The sequence below is a fragment of the Trachypithecus francoisi genome, unplaced genomic scaffold, assembly GCF_009764315.1.
Source record: "Trachypithecus francoisi isolate TF-2019V2 unplaced genomic scaffold, Tfra_2.0 Lachesis_group11, whole genome shotgun sequence".
NCBI lineage: Eukaryota > Metazoa > Chordata > Mammalia > Primates > Cercopithecidae > Trachypithecus > Trachypithecus francoisi.
Window position 1 is genome coordinate 44,036,696 of NW_022681456.1, and position 27,117 is coordinate 44,063,812.

The window sequence follows — 27,117 nt, forward strand, 5'->3', positions numbered from 1 at the left end:
GATTTGGGTGGGGACACAGTCAAATCGTATCACAGGCCCTCATTAAACACCAAATCTGCTGGTGCTCTGATGTAGAACTTAGCCTTTAGAACTGTGAGAAATAAATTTCTGTTATTTATATGCTACCCAGTGTGCAGCATTTTGTTATAGCAGCCTGAATGGACTAAGACGTCATTCTATTGTCTTTTAGTTTGCATTTTTTTAATGTTAAGCCAGCAATCACTTTAATGTAATTCCCCTATATATAAAGTATCTTTTTTCTCTGCTGCTCTCTTTTGTCTCTTTTGTAAAGATCTTTTGTTTTCAGCAATTTGACCATGATGGGTCTAGATATGGTTTTATCTATTTTTCTCATAGTTCACTGAAATGTTTGGATCTATGGATTGGTATTTTTCGTATTTGTAAAAATTTTTGTCCTTTTCTTCATATATTTTTCTTCCCTAATTTCTTTCTCATCTCTGAAGCTCCAAATTCATGTATGTTTGACCACTTGTTACTGTCCCACGGTTTTTTGAGGCTTTGTTCATATTTTTCCATTTTTTTCTCCCTATGCTTAGTTTGTATAATTTCTATGGTTTATCCTCAAGTTCACTGGTCTTTTCTGCTGTAGGATCCGATTAACTGTATCCATTTCTCTGGTGAGATTCTCCGTTTGTTTGCCCATGATACCTGTCTTTTACTTTAAATCCTTGAACATATTTGTAATAATTGTTTTACAGCTCTAATTCCAACATCTGTGCCATATCTGGGTGAAATTTTTCTGCTTCTTCATATGTTCTGTGATTTTTAAATTGTTATGTCCAAACATGGCTAAATTTTTTAGTTTAGATTGTGCTGTCATTGTCTAAAGAGTGTTAAGTTTTGTTCTGGTAAGAAATTAACTTTCTTTTTTTTTTTTTTTTTTGAGACGGAGTCTTGCTCTGTCGCCCGGTCTGGAGTGCAGTGGCCGGATCTCAGCTCACTGTAAGCTCCGCCTCCCGGGTTCACGCCATTCTCCTGCCTCAGCCTCCCGAGTAGCTGGGACCTGGGACCACAGGCGCCCGCCACCTCGCCCGGCTAGTTTTTTGTATTTTTAGTAGAGACGGGGTTTCACCGTGTTAGCCAGGATGGTCTCGATCTCCTGACCTCGTGATCCGCCCGTCTCGGCCTCCCAAAGTGCTGGGATTACAGGCTTGAGCCACCGCGCCCGGCAAGAAATTAACTTTCTGCTTGCCCAAAGAGATTCTGTTGAGGCTTGGATTTAGCCTGTGTAGGGTGGATCTAGTGTAGTCTTTACTCATGGGCTGTAGTGCCAGTGGCCCTTCTAGCATTTTAGCTGAATACCTGGAGTATTCAGCAAAGGCTGGCCAGAGCTTGAACATTTCTCAGTTCTGTGTAACCTCTGTAATCTTTGTTCTGCTCACAGTCTCCCAGTAGTTGTTCTCTGCCAAGCCTTGTTGCCTTTGCAGGGGCAGCTTTGTATTTGACAACACAAAGGGGATTGTATTGTATACAAGGGGGTTCCTTATAATTTTTTTTTCCAATGCAGAATTTTCGGGGATTCTGCTCTTAGTAAATCTTCTCTTGTACCCTGTCCTCAAAATTTCAGCCTGTTAGCAGCCCTGAGTTCTGATTGCTGTTTCCTGTGCCCAGTGAGACTGCTGTTATCTCCTTGGGCTCCACTTCCATGTACTAAGGTTTAGAAAGTGCTCACATGTAGAAATCTGGGACATATTTATTGCTTATCTCATTTGTTTCCCGTCTCTCAAGATTCACAACCCTATGCTATCTCTTGCCTAGTTCCTAAAAACAGTTGCTTCATATATTTGGCAGTTGTATGGTTGTTTGTGGTGGAGGAGTAAGTCTGATAACCTTTACTACCCCATGACCAGAACTGGAAATTCTGTCCAAGGAATTAGTGGAACCTGACAAGTCAATTTAAAAATTCACATGAATGTGATAAATGTACAAGAATAGCCAAGGAAAACTGACAAGAAAACAGTTAGGGCTAGGTGGCTCACACCTGTAATCCCAGCACTTTGGGAGGCCGAGGTGGGTGGATCACTTGAGGCCCGGAGTTTGAAACCAGCCTGGCCAACATGGCCCTAACAATTAGGGCCAGGTGGCTGACACCTGTAATCCCAGCACTTTGGGAGGCTGAGGCAGGTGGATCAGTTGAGGCCAGGAGTTTGAGACTAGCCTGGCCAACATGGTAAAACCCCATCTCTATTAAAAATACAAAAATTAGCCAGGCATGCTGGAACACACCTGTATTCCCAGCTACTTGGGAGGCTGAGATACAAGAATCGTGTGAACCTTGGAGGCGGAGTTTGCAGTGAGCCAAGATCACACCACTGTACTCCAGACTGGGTGGCAGAGTGAGACTCTATCAAAAAAAAAAAAAAAAAAAAAATTATAAATTGGCTTTATGACTTATCAGCCTCTTGCAAGAAGTGAGTGGATTGCTTGAGTCCAGGAGTTAGAGACCAGCCTGGGCAGCATGGCAAAACCCCATTTCTACGAAAAATACAAAAATTAGCTGGGCATAGTGGCATGCACCTGTAGTCCCAGCTACTTTGGATGTTAAGCTGGGAGGATCACCTGAGCCTGGCAAGCCTAGGCTGCAGTGAGTTGAGATGTTGCCACTGCACTTCAGCCTCGGTAATGGAGAGAGACCCTGTCTCAAAAAAAAAAAAAAAAAAAGACAGAAGAAACTTGTCCAACCAGTTTTCAAAACTTACTATAAAACCATAGTAATTAAAATATGGTGATCGTGGTATAGGATTAAGAAAAGAGTTCATATAAAGCCCAGAAGCAGATACATGTATATATGAGAATTTACAGTAAAGGTGGCATTTCCAATCAGTGGGGAAATATATGGTCTATTTAATATGTAGTTAAGATAACTAGATTTATATTTGGAAAAATATAAAGTTGAATATTTTACCAAAAAATATTTAGATGAATTAAACAACTAGATATTTAAAATAATCCAAGTAGTACTGCTCTTCCTCCCAGTGCATGGATAGTGTACTTAAATGAATGAAGACGATCAGTAGAGCAATTGTTTCTGCCTTTAGTATTTGAATTTTAAATGTATGCCATGGACTTAAGTAATTAAAATTCTGTGTCTATCTCCATGCTTAGTACTTTCTATGAGTTTGTTCTTGGAGCCCAAGCTTATTCAATGTGGCGCAGAGATGGTGCCCATTAGTGTAAGAGGAGGTGAACAGCTGATTGCTCTAGACTAACCTTTGTTATAATCTAATTTAACAAAGGTTAATTTAAATAAATAAAGTATACCATATATTGGGAAATATATTCATGCTTTTAAAATGTAAATAGTACAGTCTTTTTATAAGTGTATTTGCAAAATATGTCAGGCATCTTTGTTGCAGTGATTCTACAACCAAAAATGTATCTAAAATAAATACTTGTTTGCAAAAACATGAAAAAGCTTTGTATTCAAAGATAGTGCTTTCAGTATAATTTGAAATGATGAGAAATTAGAAATAACCAATTTTTCCAATTTTTATTTCAAATAAAAAACCTAGTTAAATATAGTTAGATTATGATGTAACCAGTAAAAAGGGAGTATATATGCAAGCTATGGCATGAAAATATGTTTACATGGGGGCATGGAATGCAGGAGTTGTATTTTAAAAGACCTTTGCATGAACAAAAGATGAGATATCTATTATACACAAGATATTAAATGTAATTATGTTTGAGTGACAAGATCTGGACTTTTAAAATTTTTTGTATTTCTCAATTTTTAAAAATAACTTTAATGATGAAGAAAACATCATTTGAAATACATGTATGTAGGTGAGAAATATCTTTTTAGTTACAAAATAATTTTTCTAAAAGTTAAAATTAGTATAGCCCTATGTTTTTAAAAATAATGCCCATATTGTGGGATAACTTACATTTCTTTATAATGTTCTTAATAAAATGTAAGTACAAGTTAATGTAGTAGGGAACTTTTCCAAGTCTATTGCTTTTCCAGCATTGATTTTTTGGGAGTAAATATCTGCCTATAATTTTCAGTTGTTGGTAGGATTGCAAAGTGATCTTCTGACCAGCTGAATTAAAAAGATTTTGTAAAATTGTGGTAAAATATATATAACAAAATTTACCATTTTAACCATTTTTATGTGTACAGTTCTGTGGCATTAAGTATATTCACATTGTTGTGCAAAGAATTGCAAAGATTTTTCTCAGCTTACATTGGCTATATATAATATTAAGTTAGTTTAAATTCCCTTAAAACTTTTTAAAAATTTCCTAAACATTTACTAAGGACCTACTCAGTGCCAGTGTCTAGGGATAGAGCATTGAGTGAGACAGATGTGAGTTGCCTCTTCTTGCTTATATCCTATTAGAGAAGCCAGCATGGAGTACTAAAGTATAAATGTGGATGTTGAGCCAGGCGTGGTGTCTCACGCCTGTAATCCTAACACTTTGGGAGGCTGAGGCAGGTGGATCACTTGAGGCCAGGAGTTCAAGACCAGCCTGGCCAACATGGCGAAACCCCATCTCTACTAAAAATACATAAATTAGCCAGGTATGGTGGCACATGCCTGTAATCCCAGCTACCTGGGGAAGCGGGGTAACTGAGGCATGAGAATCGCTTGAACCTGGGAGGCAGAGGTCGCAGTGAGCTGAGATCCTGCCATTGCACTCCAACCTGGGCTACAGAGCGAGAGTGTATCTCTGAATGAATGAATGAGTGAATGAATGAATGAATGAATGAATATGGTTGTGGGCAACTCCAAGAACACATCCTGGGGCGCTAGCCTACTGGTGACTGATTTGCTTTCTAGGCTCACCAGGGTGAGTATTAAAGGACCAGTGAGTAGGCAAGGCTAGGAGCAAAACTGCAAATTTATTTTTTGGTCAGCCAGCTTTGTGGAGGAGGGGTGAGGTCCGTGGGTCTCCCGCAGGGGAGGCCAAGGGAGTCGCCCGGTGGAGCTCTCGGGCGAGGTTCCCAATGCAGTCCCCACAGGAGTGGGGGCTGAGGACGTTCGCCGGCAGCTTTTATGTCCTGGGCCTGGGAGTGGGAGGGCAGTGGGCGGGACATAGGCCGGTCAGGGACCGGCGGTAGGCATGGCTAGGCGGGTTCCTGTTTTTCTCCGTCGGAGGTCGGATTGCGCCTGCAGTCCACCTGTGTGTTTCCCGGGCGCGGGAAAGTTGACGGTGAAGAACCCGGAACTGTGCCATCTTGCCTCCCTTCCTCCAAACAGTGACAGTGTTCAGGAAGGCCGCTCCTGAGGAAGCGACATTGAAGCAGAGAGCTTGAAGGATGTGTAAAATCCTTTTACAGATTTTAAACTAGGTAAAGACTAGGGGGCAGTGTTTAGGGCACCGGGAAACATCTGAGCAAAAGCAAGGGGCCTTAGAGAAGGTGAGGAAGAGGAGGGTGATGAAGATGAAGGCACAGGAGGACGGGTCCTAGAGGGCTATGAGCATGTCACACTTCTCCCCAAAGGAAAGGAGAAACCACTGAAGGGTTTTAAGCAGAAAAATGACCCAATTTTATTTAAGATTTAAAGATCACTTTGTTGCTTGTGGAGAGTGGAAGACAACAGGGCCAATTGTGGTTTGAGGAGACAGGACCCAATAGTGGACTGGAATGTGGGAAAGTAGAAGAGAAAGAAGAATCAAGCCAGACCCCCGGGTTTCTGGCTTTAGAAACCATTTTCTGAGAAAGAAAACACTGGATAAAGAGAAGGAAAAGAAGAGAACCTTCCTCTGCAAGAGGAAGAGGGTGAATTCATTTGGACAAGTTTAGAGCTGGAGGTTCTTGCAGGATATCCAAGAGGAGATGCCCAGCAAGCAGTTGTACTCATGGGTGGAGATTCCAGGAAGGAAGCCTGGGCACATAGACGGTAAATTCCCCAACAAGTAATTTTCATGGCATGCTTCATCTTTTTACATCTTTTTCATCTGCTTTTTGTCTCTCAGCAGTTGCAGAAATGAATCCTGCTACTGTAGTCAACAGATGGTTTCTCTTCTAATGCTGACCAACACTTAAAAAAAATAAATGTTTTGCTTGTTGACTTGAACTTCACCCTCAATCTGTAAACATCAAATTCTATCAAAGCAAACTCTGAGACTGCCAAATTTTTAGAGTCTGTGAAAATTTTAGGGCTGATTCAATCCAGACTCCTTCATTATACAAATAGGAAATGGTGGCCATTATGGTTGTGAGTTTACAAGATTACATAGCTGGACAGTTGCAGAACTGTCCCTAGGATTCAGGACTTAGTATTTACTGAGCAGTCTTATTTCCACTACTTTTTACTGCTTCCTCCTAGTACTGAAGAGCTGTTGGCTTCAGAGTTCCTCTTACTAATGATTTGTGTTTTACGGGACATGAAATAGTGCCTGCCCTGTTTGGTCCCAGAGCCCTGAGTGTGTTTTTATAGAAAATGTATTCTGAATATAAGAAATAGCCAAAGGAAAATTTGATTTTTTAAGAAAGTATCTATCTATCTATCTATCTATCTATCTATCTGCCTGTCTGTTTGTCTATTGAGACAGTCTCACTCTGTCACCCAGGCTGGAGTGCAGTGGTGCCATCTTGGCTCACTGCAGCCTCCGCCTCCCGGATGCTCTTGCCTTAGCCTCCCAAGTGGCTGGGATTACAGGCATGCACCACCAGGCCCTGCTAATTTTTGCATTTTTAGCAGCGATAGGGATTCACCATATTGCCTAGGCTGGTCTCAAACTGATGGCCTCAATGATCTGCCTGCCTCGGCCTCCCACAGTACTGGGATTACAGGCATGAGCCACCACACCGGCCTTATGAAAGCAGTTTAAGACTTTTAATGGTTCATGGATGCTTTTGGTTCTGTAATGAACAAGTAACTATGACTATGAATATGGACATACAATTTTTACATACAGTTACAGGAACTCTGTAGATTCCAAGTTAAAAAGACTCCTGTTATATAATTTGGGCTACTTTCAAGGACATGTGAATCAGTTTTACCAGAAATAAGTTCAAGAATTTCCTCATTCTGGGCTGGGCACAGTGGCCCACACCTGTAATTCTAGCACTTTGGGAAGCGAAGGCAGGAGGATTGCTTGAGCCCAGGGGTTCAAGACCAGCCTGGGCAACATGGCGAAACCCTGTCTCTACAAAAATTACAAAACTTAGCCGTGCATGGTGGCACAAGCCTGTAATCCCAGCTACTTGGGAGGCTAAGGTGGGATGATCACCTGAGCCCTGGAGGTCGAGGCTGAAATGAGCCGAGATCGCACCACTGCTTTCCAGCCTGGGTGACAGAGTGAGACCCTGTCTAGGAAGAAAAAAAAAAAAAAGGCCGGACGCGGTGGCTCAAGCCTGTAATCCCAGCACTTTGGGAGGCCGAGATGGGCAGATCACGAGGTCAGGAGATTGAGACCATCCTGGCTAACACGTTGAAACCCCGTCTCTACTAAAAAAAATACAAAAAGCTAGCCGGGAGAGGTGGCAGGCCCCTGTAGTCCCAGCTACTCGGGAGGCTGAGGCAGGAGAATGGCGTAAGCCTGGGAGGCGGAGCTTGCACTTGCAGTGAGCTAAGATCCGGCCACTGCACTCCACCCTGGGCGGCAGAGCGAGACTCCGTCTCAAAAAAAAAAAAAAAAAAAAGGATTTCCTCATTCCTCATTCTTTTGAATGAATACCAGTAAAGTTTAAGGAATTCAGTAGTAGTTCAACTAACTTCTCATATGCCTCTCAAAATCTCGAATGTCCATGTTTGCTGATCCAGTATTCACTATTGACTAATGTAATATCCATCTTGGTGATACACTTCGTAGACATTTTTAAAGGCAGTTGGGTGGTACTAAATTAAGAGTCAGAAATCTATTAATGTCTTAGTAGAAATTTTGTATCTTCTTTAAATTCTTAAAAGTCTAGTTAGATGTTATTTGAGCCCTGACAATAAAGGACTAACCTTTCCTAATCAAAGTCAGGGCAAAGAGAAGCCTGTTTTATTGGTGCTAACCTATTTTTGATGTATCTAATTAAAAATAAAAGGGAGGAGGAGGAAATAGAAATCATCATTCCCACTTTCAGCCACCTGAAATGCAAAAAAACACATACAGAGAGCATATTCAGGATTATAATGCAGTGACCAGAGCAGGGGGAAGGCTTTAACCTCAGTCCCCTTAGTTTCTGTTAAGTTCATGGTAGAAACCTTGCCTCCTTCTGGCACCAGGTTCTTCCCAGCCACTGCCTGCACTTTAACTCATTCGAGGTTCATATCCCCTTCATTTATTTTGCTCTGGGAAATTTCTCCCAGCTACGGCCCCTCCTGCTCAGGAGGCACTTTTAGCTGACCAAGATAATGCTTTTCCTCATTTGCAAGTTTCTTTAAAATCCTGTTTCCTCTATGGAGCTTCTGGTGACAAATTGGCACCTGTTTTGTTACAACCCTTTTTCATATCACTTTCTAAAATTATGTTTTTTGTGTGCCCTCCCTTCTCCCTAGAACAAAAGCCTCATGAGGGCAGGGATCTTGCCAGTCTCATTCGCAGCTATATTCCTGCTACTCACGGCAGTGCCCAGTGCCAGGTACTGACAAGTGCTCAGGGAATCTTTGAATGAATCAGTGGGTGAAAATCTTTCCCACAAACTCCTCAAGGACAGAGACCATGCCTGTTTTATCTACAGCTTATGGCAACACACAGATGTTTATTCCAGGGTGGTGTATAGCCTCCTAACAGCACTGCCTCGTGGTTCCTCTCCACTTTAGAACCTTCTGTTGTTTACACAGAAGCCACACAGAACTTCCAGTGCTCCAAGTAATTTGGGCCAGTAGAAGACACTTCCTTTTTGTCAGAGACTTAAGCAGAGTAGTTCAGAGGTTTGGCTGTGGAAACAACTGCCTGATTCAAATCCGGACCCCTCTCCCCACTGACCTGATAACATTTTCAGTTACTTATCCTTTATGTGCCTCTGTTTCTTCACTGTAAATTGAGACAAGCAGTAGCACCTGTTTTACTGGGTTATGCTGAAAATTAAATGAGATGATACATGTAATGTGTTAAGAACCATTCTAGGACATATATGCTCAAGGAATATATGATATATATGATGTGATTGTGGTGGTAGTAATTTGGCTGATGTCATAGGGTAAGTACTTTTATACTTTGTTATTATCTAAACATTTCCTTTTATTAAATATTTTTCTCCATAATTGCTTTCTTGAAATGTAAGAGTTAAGTCTTCTTGTAGAAATATTCTGGTTACTTAACATAGTCACATTAAGTAATATTTTTTAAAAAGAAGCTTAGTAAGTAACACAATTTGATCCCTTGCATTAGTTTTTTACAGTTTTTTTTCTTTCTTTCTTTCTTTTGAGACAGAGTCTCAGTCTGTCACCCAGGCTGGAGTGCAGTGGAGTGATCTCAACTCACTGTAACCTCTGCCTCCTGGGTTTGAGCAATTCTTCTGCCTTAGCTTCCTGAGTAGCTGGGATTACAGGCACCTGCTACCATGCCGCACGAATTTTTGTATTTTTTAGTAGACATGGGGTTTCACAATGTTGGCCAGACTGGTCTCGAACTCCTGACCTCAGGTGATCCTCCCAAGCTGCTGGGATTATAGGCATGAGCCACCACACCTGGCCAGTTTTTTATAATTATTATGCCATGTTTATCTGGGTAGGTTTTTTTCCCCAGGGTCTATATACAAGCTTCCTCTGGAGACTTTTTATAATACTGCCTTCATATTTGAATTTTTCTCACATTTTCTGAAAGAAAATATTAATAAATTATTACTTACTGTAAAATCAGGGTAAACTACCCAGCATGGAAAATTTTTCCTTGAAAGGTTATTTTCTTGCTTTTTTATTTATTTTTTTCTGAGGCAAGTCTCACTGTGTCACCCAGGCTGGAGTGCAGTGGCACAATCTCAGCTCACTGCAACCTCTGCCTCCTGGGTTCAGGTGATTTTCCTGCCTCAGCCTCCTGAGTAGCTGGGATTACAGACGCCTGCTACCATGCCTGGCTATTTTAGTGGAGACAGGGTTTCACCATGTTGGCCAGGCTGGTTTCGAACTCCTGACCTCAGGTGATCCACCTGCCTTAGCCTCCCAAAGTGCTGGGATTACGGGCATGAGCCACTGCACCCAGCCTTCTTGATTTTTAAATATTATTTAACATGGAACTTAATTATGCTTCTGTGTGTCTTCTTTCTGTGTGAATCTGTGAACACCAGATGCAAAGTTTCTGTCACAAAGAATTAATTTTAGGTCAGCCTTAAGAATGGGAGTAGGGAGAGAACAAAAATAAAAATCTTCAATTATATTCCATACCCTTAATTGTTGACTTATAGTAATCTTTACTCTGGGCATACTACAAATAAAATTGAAACATAGTCTGTGACCTAAATCTGTCATTTTTGGTTTTTGTTACTGTTAAAATATAATAAAAATACTATTCATAGTTTTCTAATAGTCTAAAATTTGTTTTTATTTTCTCTGTGGTCTTCTGCTCTTCTATTTATATTTAAAAGGCATCGCGGCCAAAAAATAGAAAAAGAACCTTGGGAAGGATCTTAAAGGAATAGACAGCATAAAAGCAGTAGACAAGGTGTCTGAGATTTTTCTCATTTGCTTTTTAATGGGGCATGTGGATGATAGGTTTCTCCATGAAGGAGCTTCTGTTCTCTTCTGTATAAATGAGTTGTCCTATTTTCAGTCCATTGGAGCTCTCTGGCCTCCCCAAGTCCAAGAAGTTACAGGCATGGGCAGTTAGGTTCTTTTGTTGGTGATGTCACTTAATTTTAATTCTCAACACACCATTCCTTTTCTTACAAAAAGTTTCACTGCAGGCTTGGTAGGATGAGTAATAAAGGCTCTCTCTTGGATCATATGGATAATGCTGTCTAGTGACAGAAATAGAAGAGAGTTCTTTTCAATATACAAGGCACTTGGCTTAGAGTGAGTGCAGAGTTGAATCAAAACCCTAAAGCAGATGCAATAAAACAAAACTTATTTAAATAAAAGAATAAAAGGAAAAAGGCAACTTGGTTAGTCTACATAGCATATTTTGACCTTTTAATGGTCTGTGAGTGTTGTTTGTCATGACGAAGATCTTGGCTGCAGAATATGACTTTACTGCATGGGGTGGTAACAGTGGTCTCTGGTATTTAATATTTACAGCCTGATTTATTTGTGGTGTAGAGGTGAGGTGGTGACTCTCCAGAACCTTTCACATAAAACATCTTCTTCTTCTTTCCAGATTTTCACCTGATGGAAGGCTAATTGTGTCATGTAGTGAGGATAAAACTATTAAAATTTGGGATACCACAAATAAGCAATGTGTTAATAACTTCTCAGATTCCGTTGGGTAAGTACACTTTCTTTGTGCACTTATGTGGGTTAGTTTCTAAGGAGACATTTGATTATAACAATTTAAATAAAGAAATGAGAGCAAAGAAATTGAAGTATGGCTGGGCACGGTGGCTCACGTCTATAATCCCAGCATTTTGGGAGGCTGAGGCAGGCGTATCACCTGAGGTCAGGAGTTTGAGACCAGCCTGACCAACATGGTGAAAACCTGTTGCCACTAAAAATACAAAAATTACCTCGGCATGGTGGTGTGCGCCTGTAATTCCAGCTACTTGGGAGGCTGAGGTGGAAGAATCGCTTGAACCCAGGAGGCGGAGGTTGCAGTGAGCTGAGATCGTGACACTGCACTCCAGCCTAGGTGACAAGAGTGAGACTCCATCTCAACAACAACAACAACAAAAAAGTAATTGAAATATTAGGTCATCTTATTCTTTCCTCCTAGATTTGCAAATTTTGTGGACTTTAACCCTAGTGGTACATGCATAGCTTCAGCAGGTTCTGATCAAACTGTGAAAGTCTGGGATGTAAGAGTGAACAAATTACTACAGCATTACCAAGGTAACAATTTTCCTAACAAAAAATTCAGTTACTGAATGGACTCCTCTTGGAAGGACTGATTCTCCTTGTTGGTGTGGTTTGGCCCTCTCTTACTTGGGGTCATGGGCTGCCTTGGAACAGGCTAGAGAATAGTATAATTAGCTCCCATCAACAGCAGGGTCTCAGAAGCCCAAGGAAAGCAGGAAGTGAAGAGACCTTAAAAATGATGTGAAGGCTGGTTAAAAAAAAAAAAAAAAAGAAGAAGAAGTTGCTATGAGATTTTCAAACTCTGGTTGTCAGCATTGCGTGAGAAGTCAGGGACAGAAATGACTGAATTCTGAATCACAGGGAGTTATGCGAGCACAAATAGGTGTTATAATTGGTAGAAAACAACTACCTACTATGCCTATGTACTGAATTAAAAGAGACTTGAATTTTCTTGGTTTATATTGTATTTATATTAAATCCAAATTATTATTAAACATAGTAGGTTATCCAGTGTTTACCATGTAGCAGATACTGTGCCAAATCTAAACAATATTCATAGGAGGTATCATTATTACATTTTAAAGATAAGGAAATTGAGATTTAAATAGGGTAATTAACTTGCTCAAATAATCAATAGAACTACTTAGGTGTTCTTGCTTACACAGTGCATAGAAAAATTAACTTTTGATCATTGTGTTATACTGCCTCCTGTTGGAAGGATGCTGTCCCGAAACAAATTCTCAAGCATGATGATAGGACTGTGTCCTTTTCAAACATGTCTCCACACACTTCTCCCTTTAATCCCAAGCCACTAATTGGTTATTTCCTTTAATTTGAGGCTAGGTTATATACCTTATCTGAGCTGGTAATAATTAACTGTCAATTTTATTGGCAATATATCCAAAGACTTTATAGTAATGTGGTCAGTAAGATTACCTTTCCGTGGCACAGTCTCATTTTTAAAGTTATTCTGGCTGTCTAACAGGAAGCTTAATGCTATGTGATGCCAAAATACTCGTTTTAAAAGTGAGCTGTATAGAATTTTGTCGTTGTGGAAACAGTGTTCTTGTTTGCAACCTATTGCTAATAAGGTACTAGAGTATCTTTAAAAGTAAGAATTGTTCTCTGAACTTTTTGCTTTTATTTTCTACAAATCAGTTCACAGCGGTGGAGTTAATTGCATATCATTCCATCCTTCGGGTAACTACCTCATCACAGCTTCTTCAGATGGTACCCTTAAGATTCTGGACCTCTTAGAAGGAAGGCTCATCTATACACTTCAAGGACATACGGTATTAACACTCAGATTCTTGCTTTTTATATATAAAAATATAAAATAATATATATTTTAAATTTTTGATCCATTTTTATACCCCTTTATTCTTTTTCCATACATAGCATACATTTGCTGCTATCATAAAACTTTTTTACTCTCATGGCTGTTTTTATGCTCTGGAAGCAATTCTTAAAAATATTATTTGTGGCCAGGTGCGGTGGCTCACGCCTGTAATCCCAACACTTTGGGAGGCTGAGGCGGGCAGATCACCTGAGGTAGGAGATCGAGACCATCTTGGCCAACATGGTGAAACCCCATCTCTACTAAAATACAAAAAATTAGCCGGATGTGGTGGCATGTCTCTGCAATCCAAGCTACTTGGTTGGGAGGCTGAGGCAGGGGCATCACTTGAACCTGGGAGGGGGAGGTTGCAGTAAGCTGAGATTGTGCCACTACATTCCAGCCCAGCAACAGAGCAAGACTGTATCAAAAAAAAAAAAAAAAAAAGAAATATTACTTGTTGTAATTCTTGTCGAAATCAATGTGTATCTTTCAATGGCCATTAAATGAATCCTCTACTGCTGTCTTTATCAGTGTGTTGTATAGATTGACTCGGTAAATGGTGATGGGTAAGTGGATTCCGTACTTCAGATCTTTCCTTCATGTGGAGGCTGTCCCGCTTAGCCCTGACACCCAGCCTCTCACACCTCTCCCTCACTCCTTCTGCTAATTTGCTGGTGGGTTTAGGAGAAATTGGGTAGGCACAGCCTAACACCTTCTACTCTCCTGCCTTTGAGAGTGAGCCACTCTTCACTGTTTTTCTCTGATATTCCTTGTGGGGAGACCTGCCCTTGTCTAGTTTGCCTGTGACTCATTTTGGACATCAGTTCTAGAAAGCCTATTTGTGTTAAACATAAAAGCCACATTCTCTTTTTACAAGCATTGATTAGAAAGAAAGGTGATATTTCAATTCTCACATGCCATATTCCCTTGTCTTATTTCTCAAGTGGTTTAGAACCAAGTAGGTAAGAGGGTTGCCTTTTATTGAGCGTGTGCAAAGATCCCTCCACCCCAGCATATAATGCATTATAGATCAATTTTTTAAATTTATTATTTCTTTATTTTTGAGATAGAGTCTTAGTCTGCCACCCAGGCTGGAGTGCAGTGGCACAATCTCGGCTCACTGTAACCTCTGCCTCCTGGGTTCAAGCGATTCTCCTACCTTAGCCTTCTGTACAGGCACACCACCATACCACCATGCCCAGCTAATTTTTTTTTTTTTTTTTTTTTTTTTAGTAGAGACAGAGTTTTATCATATTGGCCAGACTTGTTTTGAACTCCTGACCTCAGGTAATCTGCCTGACTGCCTCAGCCTCCCAAAGTTCTGGGATTACAGGTGTGAGCCGCTGTGCCCGGCCTAGATAAATTTTTGGGGTTATATAAACTATTCTTTTCTTCCAGAAAACATTCAAACTTCTCTGAATTTTTTAGAATGCATCCTCTTTTTTTTAAAGGTACTTCCTTTTAACAAGTATAAGCTGTTTATATCTAGAAATAGAATGAGCTTTGTGGTCTAGAAGAGAAGAGTTTCTTTTTCACAGGTTCTCCCTGGCTTCCTGTTTTGCATTATCATTTATTCTGGAGTGGTGTTAGGGTAAAGCAGAAATAAACACTAACCAGCTTAAATATATGCATATCCATGGATTTAGCCTGAATAAACACAACCAATAAAAGTGGCCAAGGACTGAAATATCCATGAAAAAGGTACAAAATAATAGGAAAAAAAGATAAACACAGTCTTCAGTAGGAAAACACTACATGAAGATGGAATTTTAGTCTGGAAGTGAAGGTGTTTATGAAGCTATTAATATTATAACCTAAATCTGTGGGATAGTCTACTTGGGAAAATACAAGATGTTTTTCCTAAAACTTTTCTTGTGTAGATTAAGGACATATTAAAAAAATATGGTATATATGAATATTTTTGAGATAAGAAATACTCTTATCTGGACTGAAAAGTTGACCTAGAGGCTATCCACCTTGTGACTGTGCCAAGCACAGTCTTGTCTAATTCCGCAGTAACTGCTCAATTTCAGGTTTTCATTACCTCTCACCTGGATAATTACAGTAACTTCCTAACTGGCCTCCAACCAAGCATCTTACTCCAATTCATCTTTCTCACAATTGTGATACTGACTTTAATCATTCACAGCTCTCCTCCTATCTGTTCTGCTCTTTAAACTTTTAGTGGTTTATGGTTGCCTATGTGAAGGAGAACTCAGTGAAACCCATTGATCAGGAAATGGACTTTATGTAAATAGCCTCATTCCCATTACCCACATATTTATCATTCAGTTTCTGCTAGTAATTGGTTGAATACAGAGTCCAAAGCCAGAAAGTCTTAACAGGAATTCTTATGAACTTACATATATACAAACTTTTTTTGAAAGGAGAAGAAGGTTATTTTTTAAATTAATTTTTAGTACTTTTTAGGTATCATTTATTTGTGCTTTAATATGATTGGGTTGATTCTTTGATTATCTTTACTCTGCCAGCATTAGTTGCTAGCAACTGATATGTTTTATCAGACTTACTGCATGAGTAGTATGCATAAATTAGGATGAGAAATTGATATCCAAAGTCTTCTTGGCCATGAGAAAGCATTACCAAGTACTTTTTTTCTTTATCTCCGTTTATTTCTCAGGGACCTGTCTTTACTGTTTCATTTTCAAAAGGTGGAGAGCTATTTGCATCAGGAGGTGCAGACACACAGGTTTGTAAATCTTTCAGCTCCTCTTTGATTTGGTTAAGGTAAAAGAATCCTTGACCTCAGCTAAGAGTTTTATAACCAGCTAGTTTGTATATGTTAAGATGGTTGGTGATGAGCTTATATTTTAATCAGTACCATGAAGTCTGCTATCTCATAGCTGAAACAGAGCCAGTTCTAAGTTTTGGGAATTCAAATAGTTATTTTCTTTTGCTCATTTTACACTTAACTATACATGTAACTGACACTATGCGTCCACCTTCAGTAATTATATAGCACTTTTGCTTGAATCATTGCCTGATCTTAAGCTTCTTGAGGACGGTAAATATAAATCATTTATATAGCAAATCTGCATTTATTTGAAATAACCAAAAGCCGTTCATGGCCAGATTTATTGAACAAAGTGATCAAGCCCAAAATTGGACTTTGACCAAAAAACAAAAAGAGGATTTTAAGACCAGATATTTTCTTAATATGAATTTTAAATCAGACATGAAGGCAATTCAAAATGCCAAATCTCTCCCCCAACCACACCTTAAAAAAGATATTGAGAAATAGTAATGAAAGAACACATTCCTCAACACATCACAGCCTTGAGCACATCACATCCCCCCATATGCCTCCACTTCCTGGGCCCGACACAAACACATCACAGCCTTGAGCACATCACATCCCCCCATATGCCTGCCTGACACCAACACATTAAGAAAAACAACACCTGGAGAAGCTCCAATAAGGTTACAACCGTTTGTAAAAGCGCAGGAACCAATAAGAAGGCTGCTAAAAGCATAACTTAACATTAACATGTAAACCAATTGTAATGCTGTAGCCTAGAGAAATGCCTTGTTCCTCTGTAACCTGACAAGTCCTGTTTACCTCGAGCTATAAAAAGCAAGCGCACGCATTGTTTGGGGCCCTCTTGAATGCTGTGTTACGGAGGGACCAAGTTCGAACTTGCATTAAAGATCCTTGCCGCTTGGCTTTGACTCTGGACTCTGGTGGTCTTCTTCGGGGAATAAACGGTCTGGGCATAACAGTAACATAGTTGAAATATATATCTACCCTTTCTACTTTGGGGGACAATTCTGTATATTGTGGGTTTTAAAATCAGCTCTGTTGCTTGTACATGCAAGTCAATAACTGCAACATCATTGACTTTTTTCATAGGTCTTATTATGGAGGACAAACTTCGATGAATTGCCTTATAAAGGTCTTAACAAAAGAAATCTCAAAAGATTACATTTTGATTCACCACCACATCTTCTTGATATCTACCCAAGAACACCACACCCCCATGAGGAAAAAGTTGAGACTGTAGAAGTGAGTATTTTGTGCATATTTTCCCTACATTTTGTGTACATTTTGAGGCTTTTGGTCAAGGAGGTGTTTGAAATTACTGAATTATATATAGAACCTAGCGCTGCCTTAAAACAGCAGCGCTTTGATAAACAATTGTTTTCACTATAGTGTGAAATAAAGTTTTATATTTGTTTCTTGAAGGCCCAGAAATAAAGCTAAAAAATGCTGTTGATAGTAATAGGAAATGAGAAATTAAATCTGAGGCCTCTGGTGACTGTGAAGTCTGAACTAACTTTATATTCTAGGTGTATTTAGGGAGGTCATGTGATAGCTGTCATGAGAATAAGACTGAAGGGCAAACATTTTTATAATGGTTATTGAAATAGGTAGCTTAAAACTCTTTTATAGCAAAAAGAAAATCTTATGGACAGGTAAAAGAAGAGACTTAGTGATTAAATCTAATAATTAAGACAATTTTATTGCCTGTATATATTTTACATATGTAATTATCTATTGTAGGTTTTTGTTGACAAATTCCCTTAGGTCCTATGAATTTAAATGTTACGATTTAAGTGTTCTTTTGTCTTCAAAGAGAGATTTGTCTTTGCTAGATGCTTAGCTGATGTTAGCCTATTCTTATTTTGCATGATTCTTCTTCAACCATTTCTCTTATAAGAGCTGACATCAGAAATTACCTGTTCATCTGAATTTTTATCACTGGCAGTCTCTTTACTTTTAGAGTTAGGTATTTTGAGTTCTTGAGATGTATTCCTGAGCGGCAGTGCACAGTAGCCTCATTCACTGTTCATGCTGTGATTCCACGTACCCTCACCCTTAGTCTTGGTCTTTGCTGTTATCTCAGGCACTTCTGCTAGTCTCCAGTTGTGCATCTAAGTATATGTTTTTGTTCTTTGTTTTTTAAACTATTTTCTAGATTTTGTTTAATCCAGCCATATCTTGGGATTTCTGTCTTCGCTTTTTCTTGGTAGTGTTGACTTTCAGTTCTTGGCTATTATCTTTGTCTTTTCCAACTTCTGACAATCTTTTCAGTTCTTCTAAAGTATTAATCATGTTACCACTTCTTTATACTACTTGCTGTGTTATCATTTTTCTTCTATTTTAAAGAAAAAAATGTAATCTAATTTGATTTTCACGTTTTTTGCTTCTATTTCTAGTTATATTTCTTATCCCCTGTGATCATATAAATTCATATAAAATACATGTGAAATATATTTTAATTTAACTTGAGTATTCTTTTCTTGTATTATCCAAGTTGGTTTTATTAACTCTTGGTGTTTTTATTCTGTCATCTTGCGTCTTGGCCAGGATTGATCAGGAGGGAAATATCCATTTGGCCACTTTCCAGGGTGTTGGGTGGCAGAACTGCAGCCTGATTCCGAGACTGCTTTTCTCGTGAATTAAGTGATATTTCCATGACTCCACACTCACCTCAGCACAGAGACTCAAGCCCTTTTTTCTCTGATTTACTGTCAGCCCCAGTTCATTTCAGAGTGCTAGGCTTTCTTTCAAATGTCAAGGAGTTGCCTGAGTGGCTCTGCTCTTATGGTACAGCCAAAAAGCCATTAAACCAGCTGGGTTGTTTTGCTTTGCTGGGTCAGGATGACCCAGGCCATGCAAAGCCACTCTCAAACAGATTTTTCACATATACCCTTAAAATTTCTATTAAACACTGACTTTTCTTCATCATGGAATTAGAGTTCAGTTGCACTATACAGAATGCTGAACCTTGTGACTGAATTTTTTTTTGTGACCTTGACGTAGTCACCCTCTGTGTACACAGTTTAAATTATCTGTAAATACACATGGCTGCTTAAATTAAGTATAAAACATGACTTGCTCTTGTAAAACACGTTGAGGCCCTGTGACATAAAATGCCAGAAGAGTGATAGGATTCTGTATATGAAAAGCCAATTGTTGTAATTGTTTCTTTTTATTATTTTTATTTTTTTCCTTAAAAATCTCTTGGGCCAGGTGCGGTGGCTCACACCTGTAATCCCAACACTTTGGAAGGCTGAGGTGGGTGGATCATGAGGTCAGGAGTTCGAGACTAGCCTGACCAACATGGTGAAACCCCGTCTCTATTAAAAATACAAAAATTAGCTGGGCGTGGTGGTGCGTGCCTATAATCCCAGCTACTCAGGAGGCTGAGGCAGGAGAATTGCTTGAACCTGGAAGGTTGCAGTGAGCCAAGATCGTGCCACTGCACTCCAGCCTGGGCGACAGAGTGAGAATCCATCTCAAAAAAAAAAAAAAAAAGAGAGAGAATCTCATAAAAAAAGTCAAGGTTATGAACTTTCTAGACAGGGAACAACTTTAGTATTATGAATAAATAATTGTTAAGTACCAAATTGTGTTTTAAAGACTCTACTTCAAATTAATAAATATGGATCCCTCACAAAGCCAAAGACTACTTAGTTCAAAACTTTCAGTTAGAATGGAATAGTTAGAATAAAAGTTGTGCTGTGTTCATTTATCATTAGTAAACTTTATTTCGAACTACTAATTCAATAGATTAAGTTTTTTTCAAAGCTTTAGGCAAATTTACATACAGTTACTTGGAAAATATTTTAAAACTAGGAAATCTTTTTTTGAAGTCAGTATTAGGATTTAAGGAAAATAAATAGATCTTATTAAAATATGTAGAATAAATGTTATCTTAGTGAACTGATGAATTTTTCTTTCTGTTAGCAGTGACCATGAGTGTTTTATTTCTGGGTTTGAAACAAGATAACATTTCTATGATTTGTATTATGTTTTCTTTGAGACTCATCTGAATTGCATAATCTCAATCTGCTGAGTAAAACAGTTTGGCCTTTTGCAAAAGCCACCTCTTTGCTAGCCTTAAGCGCTTCACTTGTTTGAAGGTGGGGAATCCTGCAGAGTCTTAGATCTTGGGTACCAGCTGACTAAATATATAAATTACTAATTCCTACATGGATAGAGGGGGTGATAGCCAGAATACTTTTTAGATAAATGAGAGAAGAAGGCCACATGAAAGAAGGCATGAAATATCAAATTCTCTCTATGTGAAATAGCCCCCACCCGAGTTCTTCCTACTTATCTAACTACAGATCCTTCGTAGTACTCCTGGCCTGGGCACTCCATCTTAATTAAAAACATGAGAACAGCACCTTTCTCTCTTTTTTTTCTTTTTTGGTGGGAAAGAAGCCCCATTTTTACACAAGGTATCTTGACCCTACCCACATTGTGCTATAGCACATCACTAGTTCATACTGACTATATCTTCTTCAGACTGTCTTGAGTTGAATTGCATTGTCCTGCCCCTAGACAAAACCAGACATTCCTTCAGTGTGTGTGTGTGATATTTTTCTCCTGAGCAGTCCCCTTCTTTCTTACATATTTTGATGAGAAGAGAGTAGAGCCATTTTAAGGGATGGCCATAGCTCTTAATGACAGTAAAGCATCAAAATAGTTATTCTAGGAGAATTGCAGAATATTGTAAGCAGGGATTATAATTAGTTAAAAAGATTTTTTAATAAAATAATGTTCTGATGACTTTCAGTTTTTTATGGCCGTTTGAGATTACCTTAACATATAAATTGCATATGAAATTCTGTTATGATATTTAGCAGGAAGGAAAATGTCCTTTACCTTAACCAAATATTTATATAATAATATTTTGTGATAGTCTGACCATGATTCATTGTTGAAAAGTACAAGTGATCAATTTAAGTCTTTAAGTCTGAGATTGGGCTTTTATCTCAATCTTCTAATAAGGTTGAAAACATCACCATTTATGATTTTTTAAAATGACCACTTGTCTATCTATCCATTTGGTATTCTACTTCTAACTGTGGTATATGTTTATACTGTTTCAGGCCTCAGTAAATGTTCATTACATGATGATAAAGTCTAACAGTTATACAAGACTGTTCTAAGGGTTTTATACAAATTAAGTTAATATTCCTAAAATCTCGGTGAAGTAAGTACCACTATTATCCCATGAGAAATTGAGGTGTATGTTAGTTAAATCTTAAAGTTAGTAAGTGGCAGCACTAGAATTTCAACCCAGGCACTCTGGTTCCATTCTGTGTTTTTAACCACTTTGATGTAATGCTTCAATATAAACAAAACTACATTTTATCCTGTTACCAGATATTAAAGTATCCGTGTGCTGGATGTTGTACTAGCTTTAGAGTATGCAGCAGTGAACAAGATGGGCATACTCCTTGCCCTTCAGAAGCTTGCAGTCTAGTGAAGGCTTATGGAATTTATTAGTAGAGGTTTTATGTTCATGGACTCCTCAGTATCATGGACACAGAGAACCTCAGAGGGGGATGTGGGATGGTACCTTTGAGGTCATACAGGCTAACCCTTACGTCATTCATTAGTCCCAGTTATATACCCTTGTTCAGCCATGGAGAACTTGGCCTCTCATAGGCAGCCCACTTCATTTCAAGGCAACTCTAATTATTAACATATTCTTCCCTTTAATAAATATCACGAGCTACAAGGTACTGTTAGTATTCCTGGAAGTTAGCTAGCAAAGAATTTAACCGTATCACCCCCTCAGCATATTTTCTTTATGGAGAGGACTATAAATGTTACTTAGTAAGAACTTCCAGCTCTATTTAACTTGTGTGACAGCAACTTATGCAGTTAAATACTGTTAATTACATCAGGACTTGTAGGTCAAGGATTTTGGTTTTTTATGACAGGTGCTGACTCTATGTGATTTAGATTTCTTGAGCAGTTTCAATTTCAGATGGTGCAACTAGATTGTATTTTCACAGGTAAATAATTTTCTATCTACACTAGGTGGCAGTAGATAAAAAAGAATAAAACATATGCAAGCAGTCTCTGGACAGCGAGTCTTAAGATTAAAAAGAAAACAAGTCACTCTCACATTTCTGTTCTTTGCCTCAACTCTGGACTTAGAGTTAATGGCAGGAGGCTGTGTTTGTTTTCTGCTTTGTGGGACAGCCAGGAAGAGATAACGGTTTTGGCTAAATGAGCTGATCGTCCCTCATCCTCACCATGCACAGTTTTATTCCTTCTTTACTATAGCACAGCAGTTATACCTCCCCTTCAACACATTGGCTGGATAGTTATAAAATGCTTTTACTATTTCTAAAACTACAGCCATACCCATCAAACATGATAAGTGCTTTAAAAATTATTTCACTCCTCTTATCACTGGCCAAGCCTTCATCACTACATACCTGGATTAACACTGTAGTGTCCTCACTGCCATCCCTAATTTATTCATGATACTTTATGTGTCTGTCAGATTACTCTTTCAATTCAGTACATTTTAGCTTCCAACTTTCTGTGCCTTCCCAAATTCTTTCACCCTTCACAATTTGAACCTTGACAACCTGCTTCTTTCTACCCCTGTGTGAAAGTATGTTAGCGTTCTTCCACTATGCCATGAAGAATGCTCTTTTACTCATCTCCCTCTCCGTTTTTGTTTTCTAGATCTTTTATTAAGGAGCCATCATATGCCATGTTTCCTCCATAGGAAGCCTTTCTCACTATCTAAGCCAAGCTTGTCCAGCCCACAGGTCACATGCTGGCTTTGAATCCAGCCCAACACAAATTCGTAAACTGTCTTAAAACATTATGAGATATTTTTGCAATTTTTTTTTTTTGTAGCTCATCAGCTATCATTAATGTTAGTGTATTTTATGTGTGGCCCAAGACAATTCTTCTTCCAATGTGGGCTAGGGAAAGCTAAGGATTGGACACCCTGAGAAGCGCTCAGTCGATAGTTTCTTCCTTAAGGTTCTTTAGTACACTTATTGGTACCATTCATTTGATATAAAGCTCTGCTATCTTTGTTGCTCTTTGTTTACTTCTTTGTATTCATAATGTCTCAATTTTATTTTCAATTTTTTTGTCTTTTCAAATTCTGAAATAGCCTCCCTCAAAGTTGGTCACTACTCTAGGTATTCATTCCATTGCTTTTCTTTGTAACTTTATATATTTGAATCTATAATTATTGTTTAATTTTAAATGAGTTTGAACTTTATATAAATGAAATTATACTGAATATATTTTTTCAGTAACTGATTTTTTAATTTAACATTGAAGTCCTGAGATTTATACATATGAATTCAGATTTCATGCATTCATAAATTGTTTTCATTGCTGTATTGCATTCCAGTGAATTTGTCACTGTAGTAATTCTCACAACCTGTTTTACTGTTGATAGACACTTAGAGTACTTCCAGTAGTTTTTTTGGCCATTACAAACAATGCTGCTACAAACACTGTGGGCATCATTGAGCTTTCTAGTGTTTGCAGTCTAATAGGTATTAAGTGGTATTTTGCTTTAATTTCTACTTTTCTCATTACTAATGTTCTGAATATATTTATTTTCCATATATACAGCACTCTGCTTTTGAGCTCTTTATGATACAGGTTTCTACTTATTTGAGCCTTCTTTAATGTTAACATAAGTTTTATTCTTTTCCATAAGGTCTTACACATTTTTGTATGTTTATTCTGATGTATTGTTAAACTTTTATAGTATTGTAAATGCTGTCCTTTAAAATTTTGCATTTTCTAACTGTGTGCTAGAATGCAGAAATGCAGTTGATTTCATATATTGATTTTGGGACTAACAATCTTATTAAATTCTGAATATTCTAATGATTTAGCAATAGATTCTAGATAACATTATATATGAATGAGAATATTGTTTCTTTCTAATTGTTATCTTAATACATTTTATTTCCTTTTCTTACTGAACTGGCTAGGATTTTTTTCTTCATCTTTTGAGGTGGGTCATTTTGTTTTATTTTTAATATTCCTTTTTAGGTAAATTACATTGATTTTCTAAAGTGAAAACCTTTTATTTCTGGGGTGAATTCAACCTTGTCAAAATGATCTTTTCTTATACATTGACAGAATTGGTAGGCTAACATTTTGCTTAAAATTTTTTCATCCATAGTAATAAATATACCAATATATTTTAATTTTAGAATATATTAGAAAATGCCCTCCAGGTTTTTACAAATAGCATTTGGTTTCTTATGGTATGAAAATCTCATAATTTTTTTTTTATGTATATACACAGATTAATCCAAAGCTTGAGGTAATCGATTTGCAGATCTCTACTCCCCCTGTTGTGGATATACTTTCTTTTGATTCTACCACAGTAAGTTGGGGTATTTTTGACACTTAAGTGGCATTTAATCATTTGGCATAATCCATTTTCCTTCAAAAATGTGGGGGGAGGAGATAAAACGTGGGCTATGTAGCCTAACATTTTAGTATAGGAAGAACTTTGTAGTCATATTTACAATGCATCTAAATAGTTTACCACAAGGGGGAGCAGCACCAAATTCCAGAAAAGCTTTTACTTTGAGGTCCCTGAGCTCAGTCTAATCCATACCCACTGTCTCATGTATTAAGATGCCACCCAGGTGACATTTCACATGCTGTTGCAGAGCTGATTCCCTGTTGTGTTATTTGTCCTTCGGAGGTGCTAAACTTACTTCTAGTCTTCTCATTAGAAGCTGTAAGAAAAACAGCATTGCCCTTTGTTAATCTCTTTTGATGGATTATCCATAAATTAAGTATTTCTACCACTTACAATTTTGTTTATAGAAATTACATATATAAAATTTATTTATTCAGTGTTTTCAAAATCTTCAAAGATTAAGAATTTTTAGCCTTTCCATTTAGGATTCTGCTTACTCTTTCCAAGGCAAATCACTGCCACAGTTGATCCTGCTAGTCAGTGCAAAACTAATTGTAAGAACAAATGGGAAGAACGGCGTGGTCTTTGATGACACTGCTGCTATGATGTCAGTTTAGTTAAATATTTGGGGTACATTTTTAATTTGTAGCCAAAATAAAACCCTGACATTATGATTTTGCAAATTCTCTAATAGATCTCAAGAATGTATTTATTATAGAGGAATTCTACAGAAGACTAGTCCATTTTGAGTCTGTCTTGTACCAGAAAGCATTCTAATTATTCAAGGGTCCTTTCAGTGTTAATCCCACAGCAGAGAAGACTCCTTAATCTCTCACTAGGAGCTTCAGTGACAAAAACCAAGTGAGGGTAACCAATGGGCTGATTGTTAAAGGGAATTCCAAGAATCACTGGTGACCACTAGGACTTCAAACCAGTCTGTGGTCTTGTTGCTTACAGTATTCATGTTTATAACTCTGGCAGCATTGATGTATTAATTAAAAATACCTAAATGATGTGGAAGTGTAAAAAAAAAAAAGAAATTAAAAATTAATGGGATGTGTACAACTTGCCACAGTACTTGGCTTATAGTAGGTCTTCAATACATTTATGTTCAATGAATTACTCCAAATGCATGTTGCAGAAATTTATAAAATCTGATGAGTTAGTTTTTTCCCTCTGTAGCGAGAAGGAGCAAAAAGATAGGAGGTTTATGAGATGTGCTGCCTCTTTGTGAGGTAGTCAGTATACTAAAATTCCACATTCCTGGCCTAGAAAATATCTTAGATCATTAAAAATATTTGGTCCACCTTTTGAGACTCACTGTCCCTGCCAGTACCCTTCAAGTTTTGCAAAGCCTCATTACGTGAGGAATCCAGACAGTTTTGACAGACGGTGCTATTGAGGTGGGCATGACTGCCTCCTAGCAAGGGACAACATGATGTCCCTTGTAGTATAGATGGTACATATCTATTGTAGATTGTATGTATCTATTATAGTATACATTTATACTACAGGACCATAACTCAAGGAATATATGGGGTATGTGGAATGTTGAGAAGACAATTCTGTATAATAAACATATGACATTTAATAGCTGTGCTACGAAACAGAATAATAAAATGGAAGAGTAAAATTATTATCCACAAAGGATAATATTAGGTTGAATTATATGAAATTGTCATTTTGTAGGCAAAAAACAGTCTAATATCAATGACTTCACATGGTTTCACCCAATATATAAGCATTAAAAGGAAGACTCCACTGTTACTTTGAATTGTATACTTGATAGTATATGAAAATCCAGCAAACAAACAAGAATAAAACACAAGAAAACAAAGTCTTGTTTGCTATAAATTGGTTTGAGATTATGCTAATAAACTGCCATCTAGATAGATTATAATCTGGAAGATACCTACATGCTGCCAAGCAAGGTATAAGGACTTTATTTTAATAGTGCCTTCTGAAGACATAGATGCTCATAAAGCAGTTAGACTTTTAAAAGAGTATCTCCAAAGGGTTTTTCTTTAAATTTTCAATATGTGTCTCTTTCTTTTAGTTCAATGATAGATAATTGGTTAGAAAACTAAAATAAAATTACTTTTTCAACTATTCACCTTTCCATTAATATAGTGGTAAATAAGCCTTAATTATAGTCTCCTCCCTACATTGACGGTTTCTCTTTTGCTTCTGCACAACAAATCAGACATAATTGTAAAGGGGATTTTTTTCTGCTTTGGCATGAAGCACAATTGCATTCAATATTTTGGGTGTGTACTTTGCATGTGATTGTAATTTAAAACCCTGGAGAAATACTGGAAGCCAAAAAAAGTAGTGTTTAAAGGTAATTTTTGTTATTGTTATTGTAGTTACTGTTTCTTTTGAGGGTTGATTTGTTTGGTTTTTGTAGACTGGACATTTCCTTAAATATTCATTTCATCAAGATAGGACATGAAAAAGATGTCTCTTTAAACTTTAATTTGTCAAATTTCTTAGTAGCATAAAAGAAGTTTGTTATGGTGTAAGAAATGGCCTCTATTTCTACTTTCACTTGATTTAATATTATGTTCAGGAAGATTTGTAGACTCAAGTGTACCGATGTCTGTGCTCTGATGTCTTCTCACTACAGAGAAGAAATTGTGGCATACAGTCTTTAACAGGTGGTATCTTTGTGGCTTGCACTTGTGTCTCTAATACCAAGCAGGAAATTTGACACAATATTTGTGGATCAAAATAA

The 27,117-nt window shown here is 37.9% G+C and overlaps 1 protein-coding gene and 1 long non-coding RNA gene across 8 annotated transcripts in view; one reads left to right on the forward strand and one right to left on the reverse strand.

Moving 5' to 3' along the window:
• The window catches only part of POC1B (POC1 centriolar protein B), a 102,505-nt gene that overhangs the window by 38,208 nt on the left and 37,180 nt on the right, over positions 1 to 27,117 (forward strand). For 5 of the 7 annotated variants that reach the window (XM_033221109.1, XM_033221105.1, XM_033221111.1 and 2 more), the window contains 6 exons: positions 11,218 to 11,325; positions 11,770 to 11,885; positions 13,011 to 13,144; positions 15,833 to 15,901; positions 17,063 to 17,215; positions 24,258 to 24,338. In XM_033221109.1, the coding sequence (XP_033077000.1) occupies positions 11,218 to 11,325; positions 11,770 to 11,885; positions 13,011 to 13,144; positions 15,833 to 15,901; positions 17,063 to 17,215; positions 24,258 to 24,338 (661 nt within the window). The remainder of the gene's footprint in view (positions 1 to 11,217; positions 11,326 to 11,769; positions 11,886 to 13,010; positions 13,145 to 15,832; positions 15,902 to 17,062; positions 17,216 to 24,257; positions 24,339 to 27,117) is intronic. The other 2 variants (XM_033221110.1, XM_033221108.1) reach the window with 1 other exon arrangement.
• LOC117089652 overlaps positions 5,937 to 27,117 on the reverse strand; it is a 49,750-nt gene continuing 28,569 nt past the window's right edge. The window contains exon 4 of the long non-coding RNA XR_004439692.1: positions 5,937 to 6,011. This is a non-coding gene — a long non-coding RNA (uncharacterized LOC117089652). The remainder of the gene's footprint in view (positions 6,012 to 27,117) is intronic.